This window comes from Trifolium pratense, linkage group LG4, assembly GCF_020283565.1.
Source record: "Trifolium pratense cultivar HEN17-A07 linkage group LG4, ARS_RC_1.1, whole genome shotgun sequence".
Lineage (NCBI taxonomy): Eukaryota > Viridiplantae > Streptophyta > Magnoliopsida > Fabales > Fabaceae > Trifolium > Trifolium pratense.
Genome location: NC_060062.1, coordinates 53457003 through 53482884, shown reverse-complemented (window position 1 = coordinate 53482884; position 25882 = coordinate 53457003). Strand labels below are relative to the sequence as shown.

The following is a 25882-nucleotide window of genomic DNA, read 5'->3' as shown; positions in this document are numbered from 1 at the left end:
TTCGTATAAATTGAAACAATAAGTATTATGAAATTATAATAATAATATCAACAACAACAAAATAATAATAATAATAATAATAATAATAATAATAATGTAAATATAAGATAGATATTAAAGATGTGTTTATACATTTCGAATGAATCCTATTGCATCTACCAAAATAAGTTGGTAATCCATAAATTGTCATGTCACTATGAAAACGGTTTGTGGTCATACTCATACATTGTGTTTAGATTAGTGGTTGCACAACTATCTAGGAATTATATATATATATATATATATATATATATATATATATATATATATATATATATATATATATATATATATATATATATATATATATATATATATATATATATATATATATATACATCTAAAAAACTTATTTATACATCACATTTGAAGTTACTTTGATATCTTTTTCATTAACATTGATTAGCAATATCTTTAATTCAAATAAAATTTATTAATGGTTGTTATGCCCTGTATGATTTTTTTCATATTCGATATTTGAGTATGAGTTAAGTTGGTTTATCTTTGCTCCAATAAGTTTCAAATTAATATAAATGTCAAATTCGATAATACAGTAGTTTTTTTGGTAAGAGATAATGAAGTAGTTTATCCAACTCAGAATCCTCCAATGAGATTTATAATATAAACAAAAACTTATGTTTCAACATTGATTGTTTTCCATGGTCAATGATATATTGTCATATATAAATAAGTTTTTTAAATGTATAAACATTTATATATATAATTCCTAGATAGTTGTTCAACCACTAATCTAACCAGAGTGTATGAGTATGACCACAAACTGTTTTCATAGTGACATGACAATTTATGGATTACCAACTTATTTTGGTAGATGCAACAGGATCCATTGTAATCTTTTTGAAATGTATAAACGCATCTTTAATATCTATCTTTAATATCTATCTTATATTTACATCACTTTATTATTATTATTATTATTATTATTATTATTATTATTATTATGTTGTTGTTGATGTTATTATTATAATTTTCTTAATACATATTGTTTCAATTTATACGAATGATTTTTCAACATTATAATATAAAATACCGCATAACACCCATGCATCGCACGGGTGTGGGACTAGTATATATATATATATATATATATATATATATATATATATATATATATATATATATATATATATATATATATAAGCAATACTGTTAATTTTTAGTGTTTCATAATATTTTAGTGGGTTAAATACAACTAAATTAAATTTTTTGTATACATAAAAAAATTATGTTTTCATCTCTTTAAACTGTTTATGCATGCAGATAGAGTCATGGTGTTAAGTTGATGTGTATTTATGATAATTTTACAAATATGTATAGAGTATTATAAAAAGTTTGTCCAAAAATAAAGAGCACAATATTTGATTTTTAGGTCAAATGATTTTTTAGACAAAAGGAAAAGTATATTAAGTAAAAATAAAAAATACAGAGACCGGAGGACATTAAACCTGGCCTGGCAAAAACCTAAACGGGAATACAACGTGATCAAACAAACAAGGTAGAACAACCCTAATCAATCTAACAATACAAACAAATAAGATTTTTATGCAATATTATATAAGTTTTTCAAGGTAGTTTATGAGAAAATAGCTTATAAAAATACAATTTTTGTTGGTGAAAACTTATCAAAATAACATAAATTTTATTTATTTGAATAAGTTATTTTCATAAACTAAAAAATAAGCTAAATTCAATCGGGCCCATAATAACAAATAGGTTCAATTAACATGATGATTATTTGTCTTGTTGGTAAGTTATATGTGTTGTTAACGTATAGTCTTATATGTGTTGTTAACGTATAGTCTGGGTTCTAATTCTAATCCATCATGGGCCAAATTTTATTTTACTATTTTTTTGAAAAAAAAAATTGTCTACAAAAGTATGATCGTTTGGTCTAGTGGTGAGGAGTTTGAGTTGTACATTTGAGGTCATAGTTCGCTTTTCAGCTCAATTGTAAGCAAAAAAAAAAGTAGTACCTGTTACAAAAAAATAGGTTTGTTTGTATTAACTTATTTTTTAGCTTATAAAAAATGACTTATGCAAATAAATAATTGTTAAATCTCAACTAACTGAACTAACAATACTTAAAAATTCATCATGGACCAAATTTTATTTTGCTTTTTATTTTTGAGCTTATAAAAAACATTTTATACAAATAATAAACTTTTATATTAGTTTATTAGTTGCTCCAAAAAAATATTAATTTATAACTTCTACCTAGCGAAAATTGTATTTTCATAAGCTATTGTTTTCATAAATTCTTTGACAAACTTATGAATAATACATAAGAGCTTATTTATTTGTCTAAGCTTAAAACTAAGTCAATTCAACTACGCATAAATTTTATCCTTATTAAATCATATTTAACCCTACTAACCTACTAATTTCAAAAATCATAACTCTCAACTAATTAGATTAGCTATGGCTCAAGAAACCTAGTTCATATGAAATAAGTCTCAACTAATTTTCTCAATTGTGACCATGGGAATCAATCCATCTCATTCAGTTTGTTCAACTTGACCTAATTAGAATAATAAACACTTAAGAAGTTGAATTTCAACAATCTAACGGTTCAATATCATATTGTTAGACTAATAACTAATGCTCAAGAAACCTTAAATTATGAAAGGATTGCTAAGTCACATCCACCTAGCCAGATTGAAAGGGACTAAGGAGATCATGTATTCTCAATCTGACTATTCAACTTGACCAAATTGGAATGAGAAACACTTAAGAATTCAAATTTTGACAATCAACAAATAGTTAAACCTCAACTAGTTAGATTAACTATGACTTAAGAAACCTAGTTTATATGAAATTATTGTTAAGTCTCAACTAATAATGTCGATTGTGACTCAAGAAATAAAAATTTATAGATCAAACACTTCAACTTGAAACATAGTTCATATGTAAACCTAGCTAATTATACTTACTTTCATTAATGAATTCAAATTTTCCCAATCAAGTCGTTCAATATCACCTAATTGGACTAACAATAACTTATGAATTTAAATTTCGACATTCAAGCATGTCTAGAACAATATTTACAAAACTTTAGTATTTTCCAAAATGAGATGAATAAAATATGAATTTTCTAGATCAAAATATCAAGATAATAGTAACGAATGTTCTGACCTAAAAATCATATTTTGAGATCCTTATTTTTTGACAAACTTTTTATAACGCTCTATACATATTTGCAAAATCATCATAAATACACATCAACTTAACAACATGACTAAAATTACATGCGAAAAATTAAATTTAGTAATTTTGCAGAGGCAAAAAGCTTATTTAACCCTATCAAATATTACCAATCACTAAAAAATAACAGAATTACAATAAAATATTTAAACATATTAAAAATTATAAGTTTTTTTTACAAGAAAATAATTGTATTTAATAATTATATGTATTAATTGTTAAACAGTAAATAAATATTAAACTTTATACACTACTAATATTAAAAAAATTGAAAGGAAATAATAATAAAAAAAAGTTATTAAAATCATACGTTTTTTTTAAAGAAAAAATATCAAATGTTGTTAAAAATACTAAAATCATATTATTTTATAGGATATTAAATAATATTTTTTTAAAGGAATATTAAATAATATTAAAATATTTGAATCTTGTTAAAAAAAATTAAAATCTAGATCGAAAGATTTGATGCATGCTTTGATTTATTGTGGGACATGATTAGTGATTACATTTATGTGAAGGATGCATTTGCAAATATTAAAAAATAGGATTTAATATAGAAAGCATAATAAAGAAACAAAATCTGCATTAAATATTTGTCACTTGTTAACCACTTCAGCGAGGGAAATGATAAAGTGCACGACATAATTTGTCGTCTAAATTGCACGACAAAGTGTTTTCTACTATTTTATTTGTCTATTTTATTTGATTTGAATTAAAATTATTCTTTCTAGTTTAGTTCTGCTACAAATTAATCCTAGCTCATGATTTATTTTGCTAATGCTTTTGAAATATGATACGTGTACTTCTCACAGTTAAAGAGTTGGCTATTTAATCTTTATTACATTAAGAAAACTTTGCTTTGGACAGCTAATGACAGTGACGGTGAGATGTTTAGATTAGCCTTATTTATTTTTACTATTTAGTTTCTTCCTTTTTTTTTTAATCAGATAAACTAGCATGATGTTTGTGCATGTCGTGCAAGGTCGTGCAATGAGCGTGTCGTGCCGTATAGCACCGCTCCCTCAGCGATGTACCGGTACACATCCACATAATATGTGTACCGAAGAATTCACTTAAAAAAGATGCATATATTAGGAATATGCAAGTTGCAGTTAAAGCTAAAAACATTTGGATTGATCAGCCAGATCCAATATATAGATCGGAGAAACAATGTTATGGTATAAGAGGATTTTATGGTAAAGAATGGGGGGATTATATGTTCTATGGGGGACCTGGCAGCAACAGTTGTTCTTAAGTAGAGCTGTCAAAAATAAACCGGATTGATAGAACTATTCAATGCTATATCGAATAATAAATACTATAAAGGTTGAAAAAAATTGGAAACATAAATACTTTTTGTTATTTTATGATTGGAGTAATTTAGTCTTATGCTCCATTTAAATTTTTATTTCTTTGTTGTGTTTAACAATTTTAGAATAATTTTTGGTGCAAACAATGCCGCTCCTTAAGCAAAATAAAAAAAAAAAAATGACGCTCCTATGTTACATTAACATTTCATGCATTTGGAGATTAATAAAGTTTCTGTTTCCGTGAGCTTAACTCAGTTGTCAGAAAAATTACACTATATGTCGCTCCTTTAAGGTGGATTTTCTATCTACCATGTTATTTGAAAAAAAAAAAAGTTTCTCTTTGCCATTTCAAAAAAAAAAAATAGTTTACATTTTTTTTCTTAGAACTTCACCATTTCTTCCTATGATGGTCACAATTGTTCCCATAGCTATGACAACAACTTTGAGTGTATAGTTAAAACTCCATATTATTTCTTTTTTAAAAAAAAATAAAACTCCATATTATTTCTAGAATGTAATATTGGATAACTGTAGAATTTATAACACTATAATTTTTTTTCATAAACTAAGACAAGTAAACTTTTTATTTTCAAAACAAGGTACAAAACAAAAATGTACAAATGAAATCCTCAAAAGGAAAATCTACACTACATTTTTTATATATATTCTACAATTTTCTATAGAATCTTTACTTTTCATACTTGCAAATCGTAAGTACAGAATAAAAACGATTACTAAACAATTACCAAATAATAATCAAATTAATGGTTTATAGGTTGAATACCGTTAATTTTTATGGATCTTAATAACATATCAAATGATTTTCAAAAAATTTCAAAATTTTTTTAGATGTATCTATGTGATATAAACTTTCAATCCAATGGTGAATTTTGTAAAATTCGTATTCGTTATAATATAAATTCCTACTTATGCACCATACACAACTTGAAGGACTTCTTCATGTTAGACTTACCTAAATTATATATTTGGTCTCTTAACTTATATTATGATTTCATTTTGATCCCTTAAATATTTTTTGTTTCAATATGGTCCACTAACTATTATTTCGTCTGTCATACTAGTCTTTTCCGTCAAATTTAAGCAAAACTTTGTTATCTTTGCCTACATGGCATTAGTTTGGGTGATTAGGATTTGGATTTCTCTAAATCTCATATTATTCCTCATTCTTCTCCAAATTAGGTTTCTAAGGTTCATCTTTAGTCCTCTTAATTGATCATCTTCTTCTTCCTCTTAACTCTAACGTTCATCTTCTTCCTCTCAATTCTCCAAATTAGATACACAACACAACCTTCCATTGTAGCCAGCCACCATTTTCCATTGTATTCTCTCCCCTTTCTAGCCGCACTTGGGCCGTAGCTAGCAGATCCATCTCATCAAACATAACCACACTGTGTAATATATAGGTTATTGGTGCTGATTTTTTTTTTTCGCGTTTTAACAATATTTGACATTAATCCATCGATCTTCTTAGAAATAACTATGATTTTGTTTGGGGTTTGATATATACATATATTAGATCCAAAACCTTGATATGTGATTTTGCGTTTGTGGTTTTCATTTTTGAAACCATTAAAGAGTTGTGGTTGTTTATTGTGCTTGTTATTATTATCAACCTTGTAGTTGGTACTGTTATTAAACTTAGGATGAATGATTTTTTAACCCATACAAAATTAGCGAATTTTTATATGTTAATTATATTTAATCTTTATGAGTTCTAGAAGAATTTAACATTAGAGCATTCTCGAAGGATTGCTTAAATACTCTATTTTGTTTATAAAGATAAATTGTGATATAGTTCCTGCGAAGATAAAAGAAAATCTTAATAAACATCCTTAAAGGATTGGTGAAAGAATGATACTTTGAAGATCATTTATAGGAACATTTTAACATGTGTGATACTAGTTATAAAATATACAACAAGGTTTGAAGAATGCTCATAAGCTGATTTACTTCTGCTACACTTGTCCTGCAAAACAAGAAACAATCATCCGCAAACAGAAGGTGAGACACCTCTGGGGCGCCACGACAAATTCTCGCTCCATGAACATCACCCCTCCTATCTACCTGGTGAATAAGAGAAGTCAAGCCCTCTGCTACCAGAATAAACAGATAAGGAGAAAAGGGTCTCCTTGTCGCAACCCACGACCCGGTATAATCGGTCAAACTCTGTCATAATTCATGAGTACCGAGTAATTGGCAGAGCTTACACACATCATTATCCAACGTATCCAAACGTCACCAAATCTCATTCTAGCCAGAACTCCATGGAGAAAACATCAGTCCACCTTATCATAAGCTTTGTTAATATCAATATTTAGTGCTAACTCACCTCTGCGCCCTGTAGTTTTTCTTTTCAAAGCATGAATCACTTCGATGGCAATAAGAGCATTATCAAGAATCGATCTACCTTCCACAAATGCTGACTGCTCCTGTGAAACACACTTATCGAGACAAATCTTCAACCTATTAGCAAGCACTTTAGATATCATCTTATAGAGGACGTTACAGAGAGATATAGGACGCAGGTCTTTCATAGACATCGGATTGTCACATTTAGGAATGAGACAAATTATATTTAATCTTGATGAGTTCTAGAAGAATTTAACATTAAAGCATTCTTAAAGGATTGCTTAAATACTCTATTTTGTTTATAAAGATAAATTGTGATATAGTTCCTGAAAAATTAGCGAAGATAAAAGGAAATCTTAATAAACATCCTTAAAGGATTGGTGAAAGAATGATACTCATTTTGAAGATCATTTATAGGAACATTTTAACCCGGGCGATACTAGTTAAAAAATATACAACAAGGTTTGACCAAAATATATTTTGCAGTAACATATTTGCTTAATTAATAAATGTATTTGACCAAAATGTATTTAACATATATTTCCTTAATTCTATATGTATTTTATTGGTAAGGCTTAATTGTATATGTATATATTAAGAATAACAATTAACAATAGTAGTGGTATAGTCATATTTATATTAGTGTGTGTAGTTTATTGGAAAAAAAGAAGTTTGTTTAGTTAAGGTAAGAATACAACACGATTGTGGACAAACACTCACAAAATCAAATTAACATGGACTTTTGCTTTCTAACCATTCTAGTTCTTGTTTCTTTGGTTTATCCAATAAACTCTTTAGAAACAAGCAAGCATCAATTGGTCAATCAAACATTTCAACAAGAGAAAGAATTTTACAAGATGAAGAAAATGATTGCAACCCATTTGCAACAAATCAATAAACCTGCTGTTAAAACAATTCAGGTAACTTATTGAATTTTTCAAAACATCATCAATATTTTGAATGACAGTATTTTATGATTAATATAATTTGAGTTTAATTAATCTAATTTCTTCATTATAAATTTTTGGTTTCGATAAAAAAAAATTAGTTTTTAAAATAAATGAATCTCAAGAGATATTTTGAGAAAACTAAATATAAAATTACCACCTAATTTTCACCCAAAAATAAAAATACCACCTAATTAAAGGTTGAGGATTTGAAATTCCTTTTATTATACTTTTATTATATCTTATAAATATGAATTATTTAGACTTGGAGCCTAACTTTTATTCTTGTGTTTTGTTCATTTTTTGCAGAGTCCCGATGGTGATATCATAGATTGTGTTTTGACTCATAAACAACTTGCTTTTGATCATCCTTTATTGAAAGGACAAAAACCATTGGTATTTTATTTGTTGTTAGTTCAACTAAGGAAAATTCAGAAATAATTTTGTAGGCTACGCTATTATATTTAAATTTTATAATTGAGAATTTTTATACATTTTTCTATATATAGGATCCTCCAAAAAGATCAAGAGGGCATAACCAAACGGATAATTTGGCTAACAACTTTCAATTGTGGAGCTTATCCGGAGAATCTTGTCCTGATGGAACAATTCCAGTTAGACGAGTAACGGAACAAGATTTATTAAGAGTTAGCTCTATTGATGAATTTGGAAAAAAAATAGTCAATGAATATAAACACCAAGTATGAATATCATTTTAAAGTGATCAATGAATTTCTTCATAGTTCATGTTAAAATTGTTGTTCGAATCCTTTTTTCTTTAATTGGTTCTTTGTTATTATTTATTTATTGTGCAGCATGCAGTTGCAGTAGTGGATGGGGGAGAATTCTATGGAGCAAAGGCCACCATAAACTTGTGGAACCCCCATATAGAAAGTCCAAATGAATTTAGTTTGGCTCAAATATGGATTGTCTCTGGTACATATGGAAAAGATATCAACACCATTGAAGCTGGATGGCAGGTTTTAATTTGTTTTTTTTTCGAAAAAATAATAATAACATTAAATAAGATAGATTACTCGAGTTTTGTTGTTTATATTAATGATTGGAGAGAGTTAATTTTGTATTTTAGTCGATCAAACTAAGTTCAAGTAATTTTTCTACAGATCTACCCGAAGGTCTACGGTGACTACCGCACTAGGTTTTTTATTTACTGGACAGTAAGTAAATTGATTAAAGCAAAAAGATGGAAATGTAACCAGGGTTATTTATTTGTAGTTCAAAGTTTATGATATTCACATTGCATAAATACTATATGGAATAGAAAATGATGACAATAATAATTTCAGGCTGATGCATATAAACATACTGGGTGCTACAATGTAAAATGTCCAGGCTTTGTTCAAATTAACAAAAATTTTGTAATTGGAGGTACACTTTCTCCAAATTCTAGATATAATGGAAAGCAAGTCAATATTAAATTATCAATAGTGAAGGTAACTAACTCCCTTCATTTCTTTCAAAAATATTTTTATAATTATTTCATTTTTTATTTTCCTTTTTTATTTTCCCAATTCTAATTATAAGAAAAAATTCACTCTTTATATAATCAAAGTTTAATGTATTCAGATTATAATATAGACTAGATACATCAAATTTTTAATTTATTTAAAAAGTAAATAGTTTTTTAATAATTAGAACCACAGGGAGTATATCACTATATTCACTACACCATTTATCATTTTTTTTTTTTTTTAATTTTCTCTTTCTATATTTTTTTAAAGTGTCAACAAACTGGAAATTGGTGGCTTGAACTTGGAAAAGGAAATTATCTTGGATATTGGCCATCTTCTATATTCACACACTTGAAGGATTCTGCAACTGAGATTCATTGGGGCGGAGAAATAGCGAATTCGAAGTACCCTAAGGCTACTTCCACTCAAATGGGTAGTGGACACTTTCCTAATGAAGGTTTTAAAAAAGCTGCATATTTTAGAAATCTTAAAGTTGTAGATGTTGATGAAAACGAGGCTCCAATGCCACAAATCACGTATTTACTAGAGAATACAGATTGTTATACTATAATGTCAAAAAATAGTCCTAAGTGGGGAGATTACTTTTATTATGGTGGACCCGGCAGGAATGGGAAGTGTCGTTTGGTGTGAAGAAAAGAAAGCGAGAGGAAAAAAAATTACACAAATTAATAAATGAAATTAGACTAAAGTTAGTCTAAGTTCATTTATTGGTTTGCGTAATTTTTTTTTAAAAAAATAATTTATTGGGGTGATTTATTCTTATGTTGAAATTAAAGTTTATATTTAAGTACCAAAAAAATTAAAGTTTATATTTGTTCAATTTTTTATTGCAAGTAATCAGTTAATGGTGTTGAGTCTTTGCAACTCTTTATATAGTAGATGGGTAGAGTGTCTTCACATTGATGTTGTGCTCGAACCATTCTATAATAATATTTTTTGTTTATCGAGAAAAAAATATCACCATGCCATTTCGATCGACTCTTTGTACCATAAAAAAGAATACAAGGTAAGTGGCGCGTTCAACAGCAGCTGTTTTTTTTTATACGAATAGGCAAGGTTTTTAACGGTTGTCATAAACCAAAAAATTGCTCTATTAGGTAACGGTTTTGCACCTTTCTGTAAAAGGTTCTCTTATATTGCAAAAGGCGACGACTTAATATTGATTCCTTTAAAATATTCTTTAAAATTGAAATATGCAAACAGTTTTTTAAAACTATTCCCTAAAAAGTATTTTTTTTTTCAAAATTGAAATACTGTATATCTTAAAAAATATTTCAAGCAAACCTATTTTATTATGATCATAGGGATAGGAATAACAAATTTAAATTGTTCCTAGATGGTTATTCGAAACAAAACTTAAATTGGTTATTCAAACCGTATATTCTAAAGAATATTAAATTGGTTATTCTTATCCCTATCCATAATAACGTATTTGTTTAGGGAACAATTTTAAAATTATTGCATATTTCAATTTTAAATAATACTTTTTAGAGAATACGTTTATAGAAAGGTACAAAACTGTTGCCTATTTTAAATAAAAATTGAAAAGAAAAAAATTTGTTGCTTAGACAACTCTTTTTAAAGCTTAAGACAACATTAAAAAGCGTTTCCTATTCAAATAACAAAAAAAAAATCAAAAGTTGTTGTTCAACGCAAACAAAAGTAAGGCATTTTAAATTTTTATTTTTATTTTTAAAGAAAGGATAGTTTGGAATTTTTTTTTGTTTTTGTCAAGGGCAATTAAAAATCACATTTAGACTTATACTTGCAAAGTACTCAACACATTGAAAATATCATGATATCTGAAATAATCCATACCCATTAATTTTTTGCCAAAGAGATAAATTTAACTAGTGAGACCAAATCATCTGAATACATATGAAGTCTGTTCTGGACTGGGCCAAAAGCTGGCCCAATTACCCTTCTGCCCGACATTTGGGGCACAACCCATCAAGGGGAGACATCCCCGACACGTCAGCCAATGACGTGTCCTCCACGACATAATGGATAGGCATCACGTTAAACATGTGTTCATCTATCCACGCACGTTTGACCCGTTCAGCCACGCCTTCGTCAAGGAGTTTATCCATTACCCGTGAATAGTGGAACGGTTCCAACCAAGATAGAGGCGAATAACCGCCTCCCCTACGATACAGGGACTATCTTGGCAGTTGAGCCTATTGGGCCGGTTATTCCAGCCCAATAGACCAACATTTGGCCCAGCGCCGGGGCAACTATATAAGCTCTCCTATACTGGAGAGCCAGGTATTCTATTCTATTCACTCTCTCTCTTACTTGTATCTCTCTCATTCTCTTGCTGACTTAAGCATCGGAGTGCCTGCAGGTACAAACCCCCTCCGGTGGACGAACTGCTCAACGGACCAGCCATCTTCATTCTGATCAACAGGTTAGATCAAAGTCCAAATCCATTTTAACCTTAAAACCGCAAATTAATAACTTTTATTGCTCGCAGGCAAGAAATGCCAGGTTATAATGAGATTGTCTGCCTATGACTAATTGATGTGTTGTTTTTTTTTTAACAAGCCAAAATGAGATAGATATATTAAAAAAATAAGAATCTTCTCAGCACAAGACGTGTCATGGGAGACTAAGAAAGGTTATAAGAAACTCAAAATACAAAATCCATAAAGAAAATACACAAGGCTCAAACACAGCATAGGACTAGCTAGACCACCAGCTACGACAGTTTAAAGCTAAAGAACTACTTGTCGCTTTCAACCACCTATAGGTAAACATCTTGATCTTGTCCAACATGTGATGTAAAGAATTTGTTGAGCCTCTGAACAATCTGTGTTTTCTTTCGATCCACACAACCCACACGCAAGCAAGCCATATGAGTTGCATAAAGGAACGTCGTGCTCGAAGACCACCTGCTAAAATAGTAAACTGAACGAAATGATCCGAGAGAGTCTGAGCAGTCACCAAAAAAGAGTCGATCCAAGAACTAACAAGAGACCAAATGGGACCAAAAGTGTTGTAGGAGAGGAACAAATACTGAGCCAATTCGACTGCTCCATAGCCAGAAACACAATAATGAGCTGCTGGTGATAAATTGATGTACTTGTTGTATCTTCGAATAAATAAACTCGTCATTTGTATCTTGCTCCTACTCTTGAACTTAAAGGATGAGGCTTTGAGAGCGTTTGACTTATCCTTGTACTACTCGTTGTGTTTTTCTTTCTATACTCTTTTCTCATGCTTATCCGGGCTAAGTATAACATGATCAAGTGGTTCATGTGGTGCACCATGCATAAGTCTCGGATAACATTATAACGAATACGAATTTTACAAAATCCACCGTTTGATTGAAAGATTATATCATATAGATCATTCGTAGAATTTTTTTGAAAAATTGAAAATTATTTGATATGTTATTGTGACCTATCAAAATTAACGGTATTTAATGAAACTCATAAACCGTTAATTTTGATGGATCTCAATAAAATATCAAATGATTTTCAATTTTTCTAAAAATTTCTATGGATGATATTTATATATGATATAATCTTTCAATCCAACGGTCGATTTTGTAAAATTTGTATTCGTTATAATGTTATTCGAGACTTGTGCATGATGCACCACATGAACACTTGTTCATGATAGAAAAAGCCGCTTTTCCAAAGCAATGAGTTGTTGATGTTCCTCAAGTTTTCCAAAGAGGGTAGTGATGTTTAGAGTGGTAAGATCATTAGATTCCTTTATGGCCGTGACCTTAGGTTGTCATTCCCTACAGAGACACCTCAAAATTTTGTTAGAAGATACTCCCACTTTTTCATGTCTCAAATTATAAGCAAAAATAAATCAACTTTTATCATTTTCAAGATAGACTTTTACTTAACTTACTATCTCTCTCTTCTTTTCCCCATAATCAATAACCAATAAAACTCTTTTTATATCTTTCGATGAAACTTATTTCAACAAAAACACAAAAAGTCATCCTTGAAATTATCATATTTTACTTTTCTTAATAAGTGTGAAAATATTTTTTTTTCTTATATTTTACTTGTTCGGTAAATACTTGTGATTTGTGGGGATGAAGCAATTGTAATATTGATTTAGGGTTTGAATAGGGAAAGATATTAGGTTCCTCAATCTCATCTTGTTTAGTTGAAAGAGAATGTTGGCCCATTAGGTGGTTCCTCAATTGTAATATAAATGTTGGCATGTTTGTGCGTGATAGGCTTTGAGGTGGTTCCTAGTTTTTTGGTTTTTCTGCTCTTTAGCAGCTGTATAGTTCCCTGCTTTGCAGTTGTGTTTTGTTGCCTCCCTTGCATCTCTTGTGCTTGGGTGTGCTGTGCATCATATGTTGCCCGGGTGCGGATACGGTACCAGTATTCGGTACGGGTATCGGTACGAGGTACGTCATTTTTTTAAAAATTAAGGTACGGGTACGTCTCTATAATTTCTTTTAAATATAATTATATATATTAAATAATAGAATTGTATCGTTAAAAAAAATAATTAAACATAAAAAAAATCACACCACACTTTAAAAGTAATTTAAATTGTTCGAAATATCAAAATATGAAATTAAAAAGCAATTAGCTCAAAAAGAGTTAATGATTTCCCTCTCCATCATCACTAAAAAGAGCGACCTCAAGTTAGGTTCACCGCGAGAAAGACTAGCAATTTCAAGAATATCAATTATATATTAAATAAATTTCATTCATCTATACGAATATCCCATATTTTTGTTGCACTTTCATTATAAGTATTACTATTTCTCTTTCTCGAGAGAAGACGAAGATTGCTATGAATAAAAACTAGATAGTTGATACTTTGTTATTGTTTTTTAGTAGTAGTTACTACTTTTATATTATAAACAAATAAAAAACTTAAATCTTCCTATAAAAAAAATACTAATAAAAGAAAAAAAGGGGAAGAAATTTTTTATTTTTTTTTTATTGGTGTACCACGCACGTACCACAGGTGTACCACACGCGTACCCATTGCAAAAAACAAAAAAAAACTAGTTACGGCGTCAGTGCGTACTGGGGGAATACCATACGCGTACCCGGTACCGGTACTCTGTCCAAAATGGAGTACCCATGCAACATAGAAAAAAGAATGTTGGCCCATAGGTAAAATTATTGATGTCGCACCTAATAATCAGTCTCCACATCGGTCTCTATAGTCTCTTAGCGACCGAATTAGTTTTTGACTTTGAGCTCAAAATTTTGGTCTCTAATTCGGTCTCTAATAGCGACCGAAATAACAGTCGCTAATAATCGGTATCTAATTCGGTCTCTATAATTTCGTAGAGACCAATTTAGCGACCTATTTATTTTTAGCTTTGAATTTCGAAATTTCGGTCTCTATAGCGACCAACTTATTTCGGTCGCTAAATCAGTCTCTAAAAGCGAGTTTTCTAGTAGTGATCAGTATGATTAAGGATGATCAGAAGTTGTATTTAGTCGATGAAACGCATTAACCAATCCTATTTTGGCTCTTTTACAGCTATGTAATAAAGGAGTTCAGTTATGCTCCATTACACTATCCTCCATTACCTTTCCAGTACCTTTCTCAGATCATGACACGTGGATAAAAACTAATCAATGGTCCAGATTTAAAATGTAATGAAAAGGAAAAAATATAAAAATAATAAAAACGCGTAAACTGTGTAAACTTCCTTTTCCACTGTTCATCTTCTTCTTCACAACTCGCCGCCGTCAAATCTCTTTCCGTCCCAACGCCGTCGCCGTCCCATCTCATTATCAGTACCAACACACTTGCTCACTTGATTGAAATTGAGGATTGTTTGTTGTAATCAATTTTAGGATGTAATTTTAGGGATGGGTGGCTAGATTGTAATCAATTTTGAGTTTCTATGTTTGAAGAAATTATAATTTTTTGTAACTTTGTTCCCTCACAGTTTTGCGCTTGTCTTCTAAGTGTATATTGTTGTTGTTCATTGATATGTAGCTATAAGTGTATTATCGGTGAAAGAATTAGTTAAGGGGCTTTTGTGTATGTTGGAGAAGGCTTTCGTTTTGTTGTTGGCTGTTTGTTTGCTTGTATTTGTTTTTTTTTTTTGGCGTTATGAGTGAGTGGTGGTGCTGATTGGTGTGATGAAGGTTACAGTACCGGTACGGCGGAGTTGCAGTGACAGAGAGAGTAGAGCTGTAGCAGGAAGAAGAGAGAAAGTTGTTTCTTTTATTTTATTTTTATTATTATTATTAAACAAATAATCTGGACCATTAGATTCTTTTTTGCCACATGGCAAACATCTATAAAGGTACTGGAAAGGTAATGGAGGATATAGTAATGGAGCATATCTGAACTCGTAATAAAGTGCCTTCTTGACTTCTTGTATTGTGCTGTAATTTAGAAATAAGCTCAATGTTATATTGTTAATGTTATATGGTAAATGCCCTATGCAGTTAAAATCCATCTTAGTAATTACGATCAAATAATTTTTAAGATTAAGACAACTTTCATGACAGCATATATAATTGTTGATGCTAATAGAGAACTCCCTAAAAGAATAAAATTGGTTAATTTAATTCACATTATGAGTTGTTAGAGTGCTAAAGTTTTCAATTCATTATCATTAAGAATAAAAATAGTAAAGACTCATCTTCTATATTCTATTGTTATTATAGTAGTAATGGATTTTGTTGCCGAAGCTCGGTGTGGTTAAGTGGTTTTGAGATTTAATGGAGCATTGATTTTTTTTAAGTAAGTTCGGTGCATTCGTGTAGCTTCAACATGATGATTCATCTTGGATATGATTGTGTTGATATTTTGAAACCGAAGACATGAGTTTGATGGATACATAGCTATGAGTGGGAGTCTAGAGAAAGTGCATTGTTCATTTTGGTTAAGTGGATTTTCTTTTCTAGTGTATTCTTTGTTATTTTGTATTTTGGTGCAAGTCTTTTGTTCTTCTTTAGGTGTGTCTTTAGATTTATTGTAGTGGCCATATGTTGTTAAACATTGGCCTTGCATTTCATATTTTTGTTGATGTTATGTATTGAAATAATTTGTATGGTTTTTTGTCCAACTTTGACCACGTGATTGGGAGGGCGCTTTACAACCCTTCATAGAAGGTGTGTAGAGTTGTCTCACTATGATGCTGGGTTTGGACGTATTTAATAAAATTTATACTTATCGAAAAAAAAACGTATGTATATATTTGTTTTTTTGTGTAAGGTGATTTTAATTTATTAACTATGTAGATATTACAATTTAAGTATATAGTGATGTCTTGTTTAAAAAAAAAAGTATATAGTGATAATTAAAAAATGCTTAGTACTATTTAGATATTAATTTTTTTTTCTTTGTGTACTTTGTAGATGGACAACTCTGATAAATTTTCAGATGTTAATTTTGATGAGAATGGAGATATAGAACATTCTGCTTCTGAAGAAGAAAGTGAAAGTATAGAGTCTATAGACCACAATGTATCTCATGATAGCATTGAGAAATTTTGATTCCGTTGTAATAGATGGTAGGTTTGTTAGGATTAATACCATGACGGTGGACGATATCGAGGGTCTTGATTTTAGTAGGGAAAAAGACGCTTATGGTTTCTATGTAAAGTATGCAAAATGCAATGGTTTCGTTGTTAGGAAAGATGTTGTGGTAAGAAATGTTAGTGGAATGATTATAACGCGGAGGTTTTTGTGCAACAGGGCGGGAGAAAGAGGCCAAAAACACTTGACTAGGGTTGACTGGAAAAGAGATCATAGAGTTGTCACCCGGATTAATTGTGAAGCCCACCTTCGTATACATTATAATGAAGAGAGATTGAGATGGGTAGTGACTTCTTTTGAAGTGTCCCATAACCATGAACTAATCTCATCTACACATATTCATTTATTTCTTGCCTACCGTGGAATGACTGATGCTGACAAAGCTCAGATTGACAGCCTACATTCAACCGGTATGCAAACATGTCATAGAATGGGTCACATGGTGGCAAACAAGGGTGGATATGAAGTTGTTGGTTTTATAAAAAAATATTTGTATAACTATTTTGGGAAAAAAAACAATCGTTGATATTAAAGATAGTGATGTCGTTGCTTCTTTAAGCTATCTATGTGGGAAAGCGGGCAGTGGCGTCCCTGAGTTTTCGGGGGCTCTGTGCGAAATATGAAAGTGGGCCTTTAATAAAAAAAAAACGTAACTTTTTTTTTAAAAAAAATCATCATCGATTTAAATTGCAAATAACATAAAATTATAATCATTCTTGTAATAACATAAAAAAGATCCATAGTCTAACAATAACAACATTGGTATGCTACTATAGTTTCAGCATTAGTGGAAATTAAAAGAAAATCAGTAGCAAAATTAACACTATTAGTAATTATACTGCATAACTACAGTACGGCTATTGGTAATTAACTAATTATATGGGAACACTATTGGTATCATTACTAGAATAGCAAAATTAACTTTGGGAGAAAAAGAATGATGGGAATTGGGAATTGAGAAACACAATTAAAATAGCAAAATTGTGATTTTACATTGCAAATTTTAGAAACCCTAACTTGTAAAATTTAGTTTTTACCTTTGAGAATAGAAGGAAGGAGGTTAAGTGGTTAACCGACGCCTGGTGATGGTGGCAGGAGGCAGGTCGACGCCGGCCTGGTGGTGAATTAATGGAGGCAGATCGTAGGTTCTGAAAGTGAAAGAACTTGCGAACGCAGAACGCAGAAAGAAGGCAAAAACACATAACGCAAAAAGCTGGCTTCTTCTATTGCTGCTTTTTTTTTTTTGTTAGGAAAACATTGTTGGGTTGGGCCTTTACAACAGTTTCTAACATACATAATTAATTTTTACACCCCCTAACTTACTAATACTACTACCCTATAAAATTTTTTTTGAGGCCCTCGATTTTAAGAGACCTTGTGCCACGGCCCATGTCGCACATGGGCCTAGGCCGCCCCTGAAAGCGGGTTTGGATCATATGTTATATGCAAAATATACCATCGGTAGTGATGAAAAATTGAAGTGTTTGTTTTGGACAGATGGACGGAGTCGAAATGACTTTTTGTGATTTGGCGATGTTATTGCGTTTGACGCCACATATAAGAAAAACAAATACAATTTTCCCTTGGTAATATTTTTTGGCTGCAACAACCATTCACAAACGATTATTCGGATGTGTTATATAAACACAAAAAGGTCGGACAAAAATATGACATCGTATTTTCTCCACTCACAACACAAATATTGAGCCGTGCAATAAATATTAAGAAAAAAAACAAAAAAATATAGTTTTGTCGTATTTTTATTAAAAAATTGTGTTTAAATAACATTTTCCATTATTTATTATTACTTTTTGTCCAAGTGTTATACTTATATTATTGAAGATATGGAAAATGAGAAAAGCATTCACTTGAAACCAGGAACCCACTAACTATTGTCTGTGCATGCTACATATAAAGAGTGCTGTACAGAGTGCAAATTAGCTCAACTGAAATTTAGAAGGATCATAATAATCAAGAAAACATTAAGGCAAATTAAGGTGAAAATGGAAACAACATTCATGTGCTTTCTTTATTATTTATTCATAGCAATTTTTCACTTCTTTGGCAATTCAGTGTATGCTATTGAATCACCAAAGTATATAGTGTTACAAACAGAATTAGATTTTGAGATCAGACTCTTCAATGAATCATCATGGATCTCTGCTACATCTTCCGGAACTAATTCCTTCGAGCAATCCACCAAAACAGGATTTCACAGGTTTTATTTTATATATATTTCTCATTTTGGTTGATAATATATGAATATAAGATCAAATTAAATGTGTTATTAGATAGTTCTCATTTTTCAAACACCACTGCATAGCAATTACATGGCATCTTTATTATGGTCTGACTGCATATATATGTTGCTATAGTCTTAAGTTGATAATAAATGGTAAAAAAAATATAAATAAAATTGAATAGTGGTAAAAGAAAAATACTATATATCCAGCAATTTTATTTTTATTTTTCTTTACAATCTCTCAAGTTATTCTAAAACTCAAAAATGAATTAACTTGCAAATAACTTTTTTTTATACTAGTACGAATTTGTGCAAGACTAGAATTTAAATTCTCTGCATTCAAAAATCATGTATTCACATATACGGTAGGTGGTAATGATATAATAGACCTCAAATAATATAGAGCAAATATATAGGTGAATGTAGGAAACTCATTTGACTTGTTCTTAGAGTATGCTCCTCTCAAGATTTCAGGTTCGATTTACTCTAGTGTTAATTTCGATAGGTTAGTCCATACAAAAACTCTGGCTTTAAATCCCTTACTTGAGATGGGTTAAGTCGGGAAAGGAAGTGCATATTTTCACTGAAGAGGAACGTAATTGACACTTTTAGATCGAGATATTGGACTCAAGTAATTACTGAACACTTATCGAATTTTATATATATATATAGGCTTAATTAGTTAAATGGTCCCTTAAAAACATTTTAGGTTTCATAATGGTCCCTTAAAGAAAAAAAGGTTCGGATTGGTCCCTTAAAGATATCTCTGTTAATCAAATTGGTCCCTTCCGTTAATTTTTAACCCCAAAATTATAAGGTGGACCAACATTGTAATGGTCCACCATAGACCTCATTAAGTTTTTAATTTTAACCGTTTGATATTTTTGTCTAAATAAAAACCATTGAATCTTATAGGTCTATTGTACTCAATGATGAAGCATCAACACCTAATTTTGTTTTCCTTTTCTTCATCTTTTTCATTCATTTGTTCTTGACGTTCTTCATTATCTTCATGATACAAATCCAAAAAAAAAAAAAAAAACCCAGAAAAAAGTTCATCCTCTCAAACCCATTCCTTTAGCTTTCAAGATCTAATTTTATTAAACTCTTATTAAAGAGATCGAAAATAATACAAAGGGCATATGATGCAGATTACTCTTAATTTGTATGTTTTTTAATTTTTTTTTTTTTGGATTGAGGTGTGTTTCTTGGATTTGTTTGGAGATCTGAATTTTTTTGATGAGATGTCCATGAAGAACATCAAGAACAAATAAGTGAAGATGATGAAGAAAAGGGAAAAAAATAGGTGTTGATGATTTATCATTAGATACATAGATCTACAAAATTCAATGGTTCTTATTTAGGCAAAAATATCCAATGGTTCTCATTAAGTCAAATAACTTTTGGTGTTAAAAAAGTTAACGGAAGGGACCAATTTGATTAACGTAAATGTCTTTAAGGGACCAATTCGAACCTTTTTTTCTTTAAGGGACCATTGTAAAACCTAAAATGTCTTTAAGAGACCATTTAACTAATTAAACCATATATATATATATATATAGGGGTTTTTTAACTTAGACCCTAGTTAGGTCTAAGTTAGCAAGGTGCACCTTTTCAATTGGACCAAAATACCATTCTTTTAATTTTTGAAAGAATAGAGCAACAGGGGCATTTCTGTAATTTTACATAAAAAAAAATAATGACACGCGCCCCCACCTTCTTAAAAATTAATAGACGTGGATCCAGTGTCGCGCGCGTACGGAAGGACCATGGTTACAGACCGTTGATTTCCATCAGACAGCCAAGATGTGATCTCATTAAGGCTGTCTGATTGATCAGACAGCCCAGATCATCCTACCATCCTGTCTGCGCCACACTAGATTATAAGCTGGAGAGAGAAAATTTTACTTTTGAAAAAGGCAGCCACGTGTCAGCATATGACTGGGTCTGCCTGATTTTTTCCATTTTATGCTTTAAACTCGATTATTTCGTCGTAAATTAATTTTTTATTTTTTAATTTTTATACCAAAATTCATAATTTTTTTTTCTCTACAAACAGAGACTTGGTTTGTTTGATTTGGACACCGAAAAAAAAAACGCAATTTTTCACTACTTTAAACTCGATTATTTCGTCGTAAATTATTTATTTTTTTTTTTTTTTATACCAAAATTCATAATTTTTTTTTCCTACAAATAGAGATTTGGTTCGTTCGATTTGGACACCGAAAAAAAAAACGCAATTTTTCACTACCTTAATCTCATTTTATTGTTTACTAAATACGTTACGTGTGTGTTCTAAACTCAACCAACCCACTGAAACCATTATACCAGGAAAATAGTAGATAATATTCTGGAACTTTTGGTATATTTTATGAAATTTTTGGAGACCTGAAACTATTTTTAGTTAATTAAATGAGATAAAACGATAATTAAAAACTAATGTTTGCTTCTGAAACCATTTATCTGGTACAATGGTTTCAGAGAGTTGTAATCTGAAACCATTTTGCTGGTAGAATGGTTTCAGTAAGTTGATTATTAGTTATTTGCTTCTGAAACCATTTAGCTTGTAGAATGGTTGCACATAGTTGTATTCTGAAACCATTTTACTGGTAGAATGGTTTCAGTGAGTAATTTATTAATTGTGTTTGCTTCTGAAACCATTTATCTGGTACAATGGTTTCAGAGAGTTGTAATCTGAAACCATTTTGCTGGTAGAATGGTTTCAGTAAGTAGATTATTAGTTATTTGCTTCTGAAACCATTTACCTTGTAGAATGGTTGCACATAGTTGTATTCTGAAACCATTTTACTGGTAGAATGGTTTCAGTGAGTAATTATTTAATTGTGTTTGCTTCTGAAACCATTTATCTGGTAGAATGGTTTCAGAGAGTTGTAAACTGAAACCATTTTGCTGGTAAAATGGTTTCAGTAAGTTGATTATTAGTTATTTGATGAGATTAAGGTAGTGAAAAATTGAGTTTTTTGTTTCTGTGTCCAAATCAAACGAACCAAGTCTCTATTTGAAGAGAAAAAAAAATTATGAATTTTGGTATAAAAAATAAAAAATAAAAAATTAATTTACGACGAAATAATCGAGTTTAAAGTAGTGAAAAATTGTGTTTTTTTTTCGGTGTCCAAATCAAACAAACCAAGTCTCTATTTGTAGAGAAAAAAAAATTATGAATTTTGGTATAAAAATTAAAAAATAAAAAATTAATTTACGACGAAATAATCGAGTTTAAAGTATAAAATGGAAAAAAATAGGCGAGCCACCAGGAAGTGACACGTGTCCTGGGGGTGGGAAAAGAAATGGGGGTGCGTGTGAAATAGAGGAAAATTACAGAAGTGCCCCTTTTGCTTTATTGTTTCAAAAATTAAAAAAATGGATATTTTTGTCCAACTCAAAAGGTGCACCTTGCTAATTTAGACCCAACTGGGTCTAAATTAGCAGCCCCCATATATATATATATATATATATATATATATATATATATATATATATATGTTTTCTCTCGCACTCTCTTCTCAATGTGTGGTTGACATTTCATTAGAGGGGAATCAAGTCACTTACACCATATTGTTAGTTTTTTATTCTATTTAATTGTATGGATACAAAACAAAGGTAATATTAAAATTTAAAACACCTTTTTTAAGTGAGTGCGTGTGTTATGTTGAGGTTTCACAGCTTACACCCAAGAGGACTCACATAAAACTGAAATCAATAACTTTCATGGTCATATGATTTTTTTGTTTTTACCAACAGTTTAATCTGGTGTAAGGTCAGTTCTTACATCAAGTGATTTCATGGTCATATGATTATACAGACACATTCATATAATTTTTTGATGATTTATGCAAAAATAAAATAAAAAATTAAAATTTTATGAGTGTGACTAAGAAAATGATACTTGGTCACATAACCATATAAAAATCATTCATAATTTAATTACAGCAGATAACTTATAGCATAAAAGTTTGTATGACTAAAAATAATTGTTTGACAGCATTTTTTTACTAGTGACATTTTAAAAAAAATTAAATTCAAATATTACTTTAAGTGATATTAATTTAATATACTACTTCTAAAATATTTTCATAAATATCTGCATAGCAAAAAAAATCTCTTATTAATAATCATACTTCGATCTGCAGGTTGTACCAATATATTCGTGGTGCAAATTTAAATTCTTCCAAACTAGCAATCACTGCTCCAATCTTAACAAGGATACCTTCAACAATATCTTCAGAGGTAAGCTATAGTGTAAGAATGTATGTATCACCTCACTTTCAAGGGAAACCTCCACAGTCAAATCCTGAGTTGAAGTTGCAACTTGAGAAATGGAAAACTCAATGCATAGCAGTTAGGAAATTCAATGGATATGCTAAGGATGATAACATTAATAAAGAATTTGAAGCTCTTGTTAGCAGCTTAAACAAACACTTGGATGGAACTTCAACAATGATGCAAGATACAAGCTCATATACTATTGCTCAATACAATGCTTCCTTTCGTAACACCGAACGCGTAAATGAAGTGTGGATAAATGTTTCAGGATTCAGAACTGATTGCTGAGGGTAGTCTATCTAGCTTCTCAGCATAACAGCATGTTGTTTCAGTGATATTATGCTTGAAGTGTGTCTTGTTTCAGTTTTTCATTATCAGTTCAATGTAAGATAATGCTCCTAGCTATTCGAGGGTGTACACTGCAGGGGTAAACTTTGTGTAAGGTTTAAAATTGCGGTTGCGGTCACGAATGCAGTTGTTGTGATTGCAGTCATTGCAGTTGCTGCAATGTAATGTGGTTGTTGCAGCGTGAAATCATTTAAAATGATTTCACAAACTATATAAAATGACACCACTATGTCGCTACACTATTTACCCATCATTGCATAGTCTTAATTTATTCCATAAGCACTAATTTGAATGTGCTTAAAATACACGGTCGAGAGATTGTTAAAGTCAGATTTTTCATTAGATTTGACACAAATTAGAATTTGAAGTTTATAAGTTTAATTACTATTTTGATCCCTTAACTAGTTTTCAGGTTTCATTTTGGTCCCTTAATTAATAAACGTTACGATTTGGTCCCTTAACTTTATCTTTGTTTGCCAAAATGGTCCTTCGATCAGTTTTTTTTTGCAAAAAATGTGTGTGTGAGAGAGAAAGAGAGAGGGGAATAGGAAAGGTATTGAGAGAGAAAGAGATTGAAATCTCTCTCTCTCATTCTGCAACACTAGAAACCAATTGTTGAAGAAGCAGATCTGAAGGCGAATCGAACTAAAAGAGAATCGAATAAAGTTCTTTGCTGCATTCAAGTTTGATTTCATTTTCATTTGCTGCATTAGGGTTGTTGGGAAATCGTTTCATAAAACACTTTTATAAACGCAGCGGATTTTTAAAATTAAAATTTCCCATCAACGGATTCTTGTGAATGAGCATGATCAGGTCTAGAATATTACCTTTGAAGAACAAATGTGTGGCCGCCTTTCTTGATCACAAGCACCGCACTTGCAGCACCTCCACTTAGTCCACACGAACAGGAACCTTCGATCTCACAGTGCTAGCTGTTCTTGGATGAAGGCTGAGGGAATTTTGTGCGGTTTAGGGTTTAGAGAAATTCGGAATTTCTCTAAATTCAGTTAGGGTTTGTCAAAACGTAACTATTGTACTTCATAAGGCTCTATTTATAGAGTTTCTTATGAGGTCTTTAGTTTACACGAAATTGGGCTTCTCAAGCCCAATAACCGTTTGTCACTAACTACACCCCCACAATAAGTCTTACTTATTTTTCCCTTTCTTAACTGTCCTTATGTGTGTGACCCTGTAGGTTCTTATGACGTTGGCAATAATATTAATCGTAATATTATAAACAGTGAGCGGTATCTAGCAACACATCACTGTTACCCAAGTCACAGGAATGTCACGTGATCTGACTAACCTTTCCGTGATAAATATCTTGTGCATAATTACCCTTTTGCCCTCATGTCTATATTGAACACAAGGCATAGTATGTCATCCTTGTCTAGTTCAATATTGGGCCCATAGACATATCTCCCGTTATGTAGGAGGGACAAATTCCATCTAGGTCACTCATGTCCCTCAGCATGATTCGTGGGATACCCATCAACCAACTTTATAATTATCCAGTTACGGATAACGTTTGAATGGCAACAAGGTATTACACTCCTGCATCTAGGGTACATAGTGGTTTCAGGTCGAAGGGTGGAATACACCTTTTATCACTATGAGAAAACTTATGACATTTCATAACACTCTATGTAGTATTCTCATGGTGGGTCAATCCGATATAAAGTTACCCTTAACATTTATATCTATGTGAAGACTTGATAACTCATTATCCATGATCAGTGAGATATGATCATCAGTCTACCAACATAATAGTCTTTATGCTTTAACGTTATCCCATTTCACAATAAAGCTTGACTATGGATATGTTTAAGAATAGTGTTCTTATATTCAATGGAATCTCACGATTAAGTCATACTTAACGTTCCATAAGTGAACTGACTATTCTAGGGACTTTATCATTTTAACATATATAAAATTAATAAAGAAAAGCCTTTTATTTGATAAGTAAATTATTCAATACATTTATTATGCAATTATAAATAATTGGCCTCTAGGGCTTACACCAACAAGGGTTTGCTTTCTTCAAGTCGTTTAATTAGTTAAGGCTGGATATTTATTTTGGATTTCGAATAGGGTTTGTTTTTCCTTGTTGGGTTTGGATTTGGATTTTTAT

The 25882-nt window shown here is 30.7% G+C and overlaps 4 protein-coding genes across 4 annotated transcripts; 3 read left to right on the top strand and 1 right to left on the bottom strand.

Annotated features, from left to right (window-relative positions):
* Positions 1 to 6363: 6363 nt before the first annotated feature.
* LOC123922905 lies at positions 6364 to 7081 on the bottom strand. The gene is made up of 4 exons (XM_045975565.1): positions 6878 to 7081; positions 6657 to 6758; positions 6508 to 6558; positions 6364 to 6390 (listed from the first exon to the last, which is right to left on the bottom strand). The coding sequence occupies exons 1-4, from the start codon at positions 7079 to 7081 to the stop codon at positions 6364 to 6366; spliced, it is 384 nt and encodes a 127-aa protein (XP_045831521.1).
* A 594-nt stretch (positions 7082 to 7675) lies between these two features.
* Positions 7676 to 16835, top strand: LOC123922904. Its single transcript, XM_045975564.1, has 8 exons — positions 7676 to 7861; positions 8198 to 8284; positions 8398 to 8589; positions 8704 to 8868; positions 9013 to 9066; positions 9196 to 9342; positions 9631 to 10005; positions 16698 to 16835. The coding sequence occupies exons 1-8, from the start codon at positions 7676 to 7678 to the stop codon at positions 16833 to 16835; spliced, it is 1344 nt and encodes a 447-aa protein (XP_045831520.1).
* A 40-nt stretch (positions 16836 to 16875) lies between these two features.
* LOC123922902 (protein FAR1-RELATED SEQUENCE 5-like) lies at positions 16876 to 17403 on the top strand. Its single transcript, XM_045975563.1, has one exon. The coding sequence runs from the start codon at positions 16876 to 16878 to the stop codon at positions 17401 to 17403; it is 528 nt and encodes a 175-aa protein (XP_045831519.1).
* A 1355-nt stretch (positions 17404 to 18758) lies between these two features.
* Positions 18759 to 24312, top strand: LOC123924461 (heme-binding protein 2-like). Its single transcript, XM_045977360.1, has 2 exons — positions 18759 to 19095; positions 23271 to 24312. Exons 1-2 carry the CDS (start codon positions 18881 to 18883, stop codon positions 23689 to 23691), a joined length of 636 nt encoding a protein of 211 aa, XP_045833316.1. The 5' UTR covers positions 18759 to 18880; the 3' UTR covers positions 23692 to 24312.
* The last annotated feature ends 1570 nt before the right edge of the window (positions 24313 to 25882 follow it).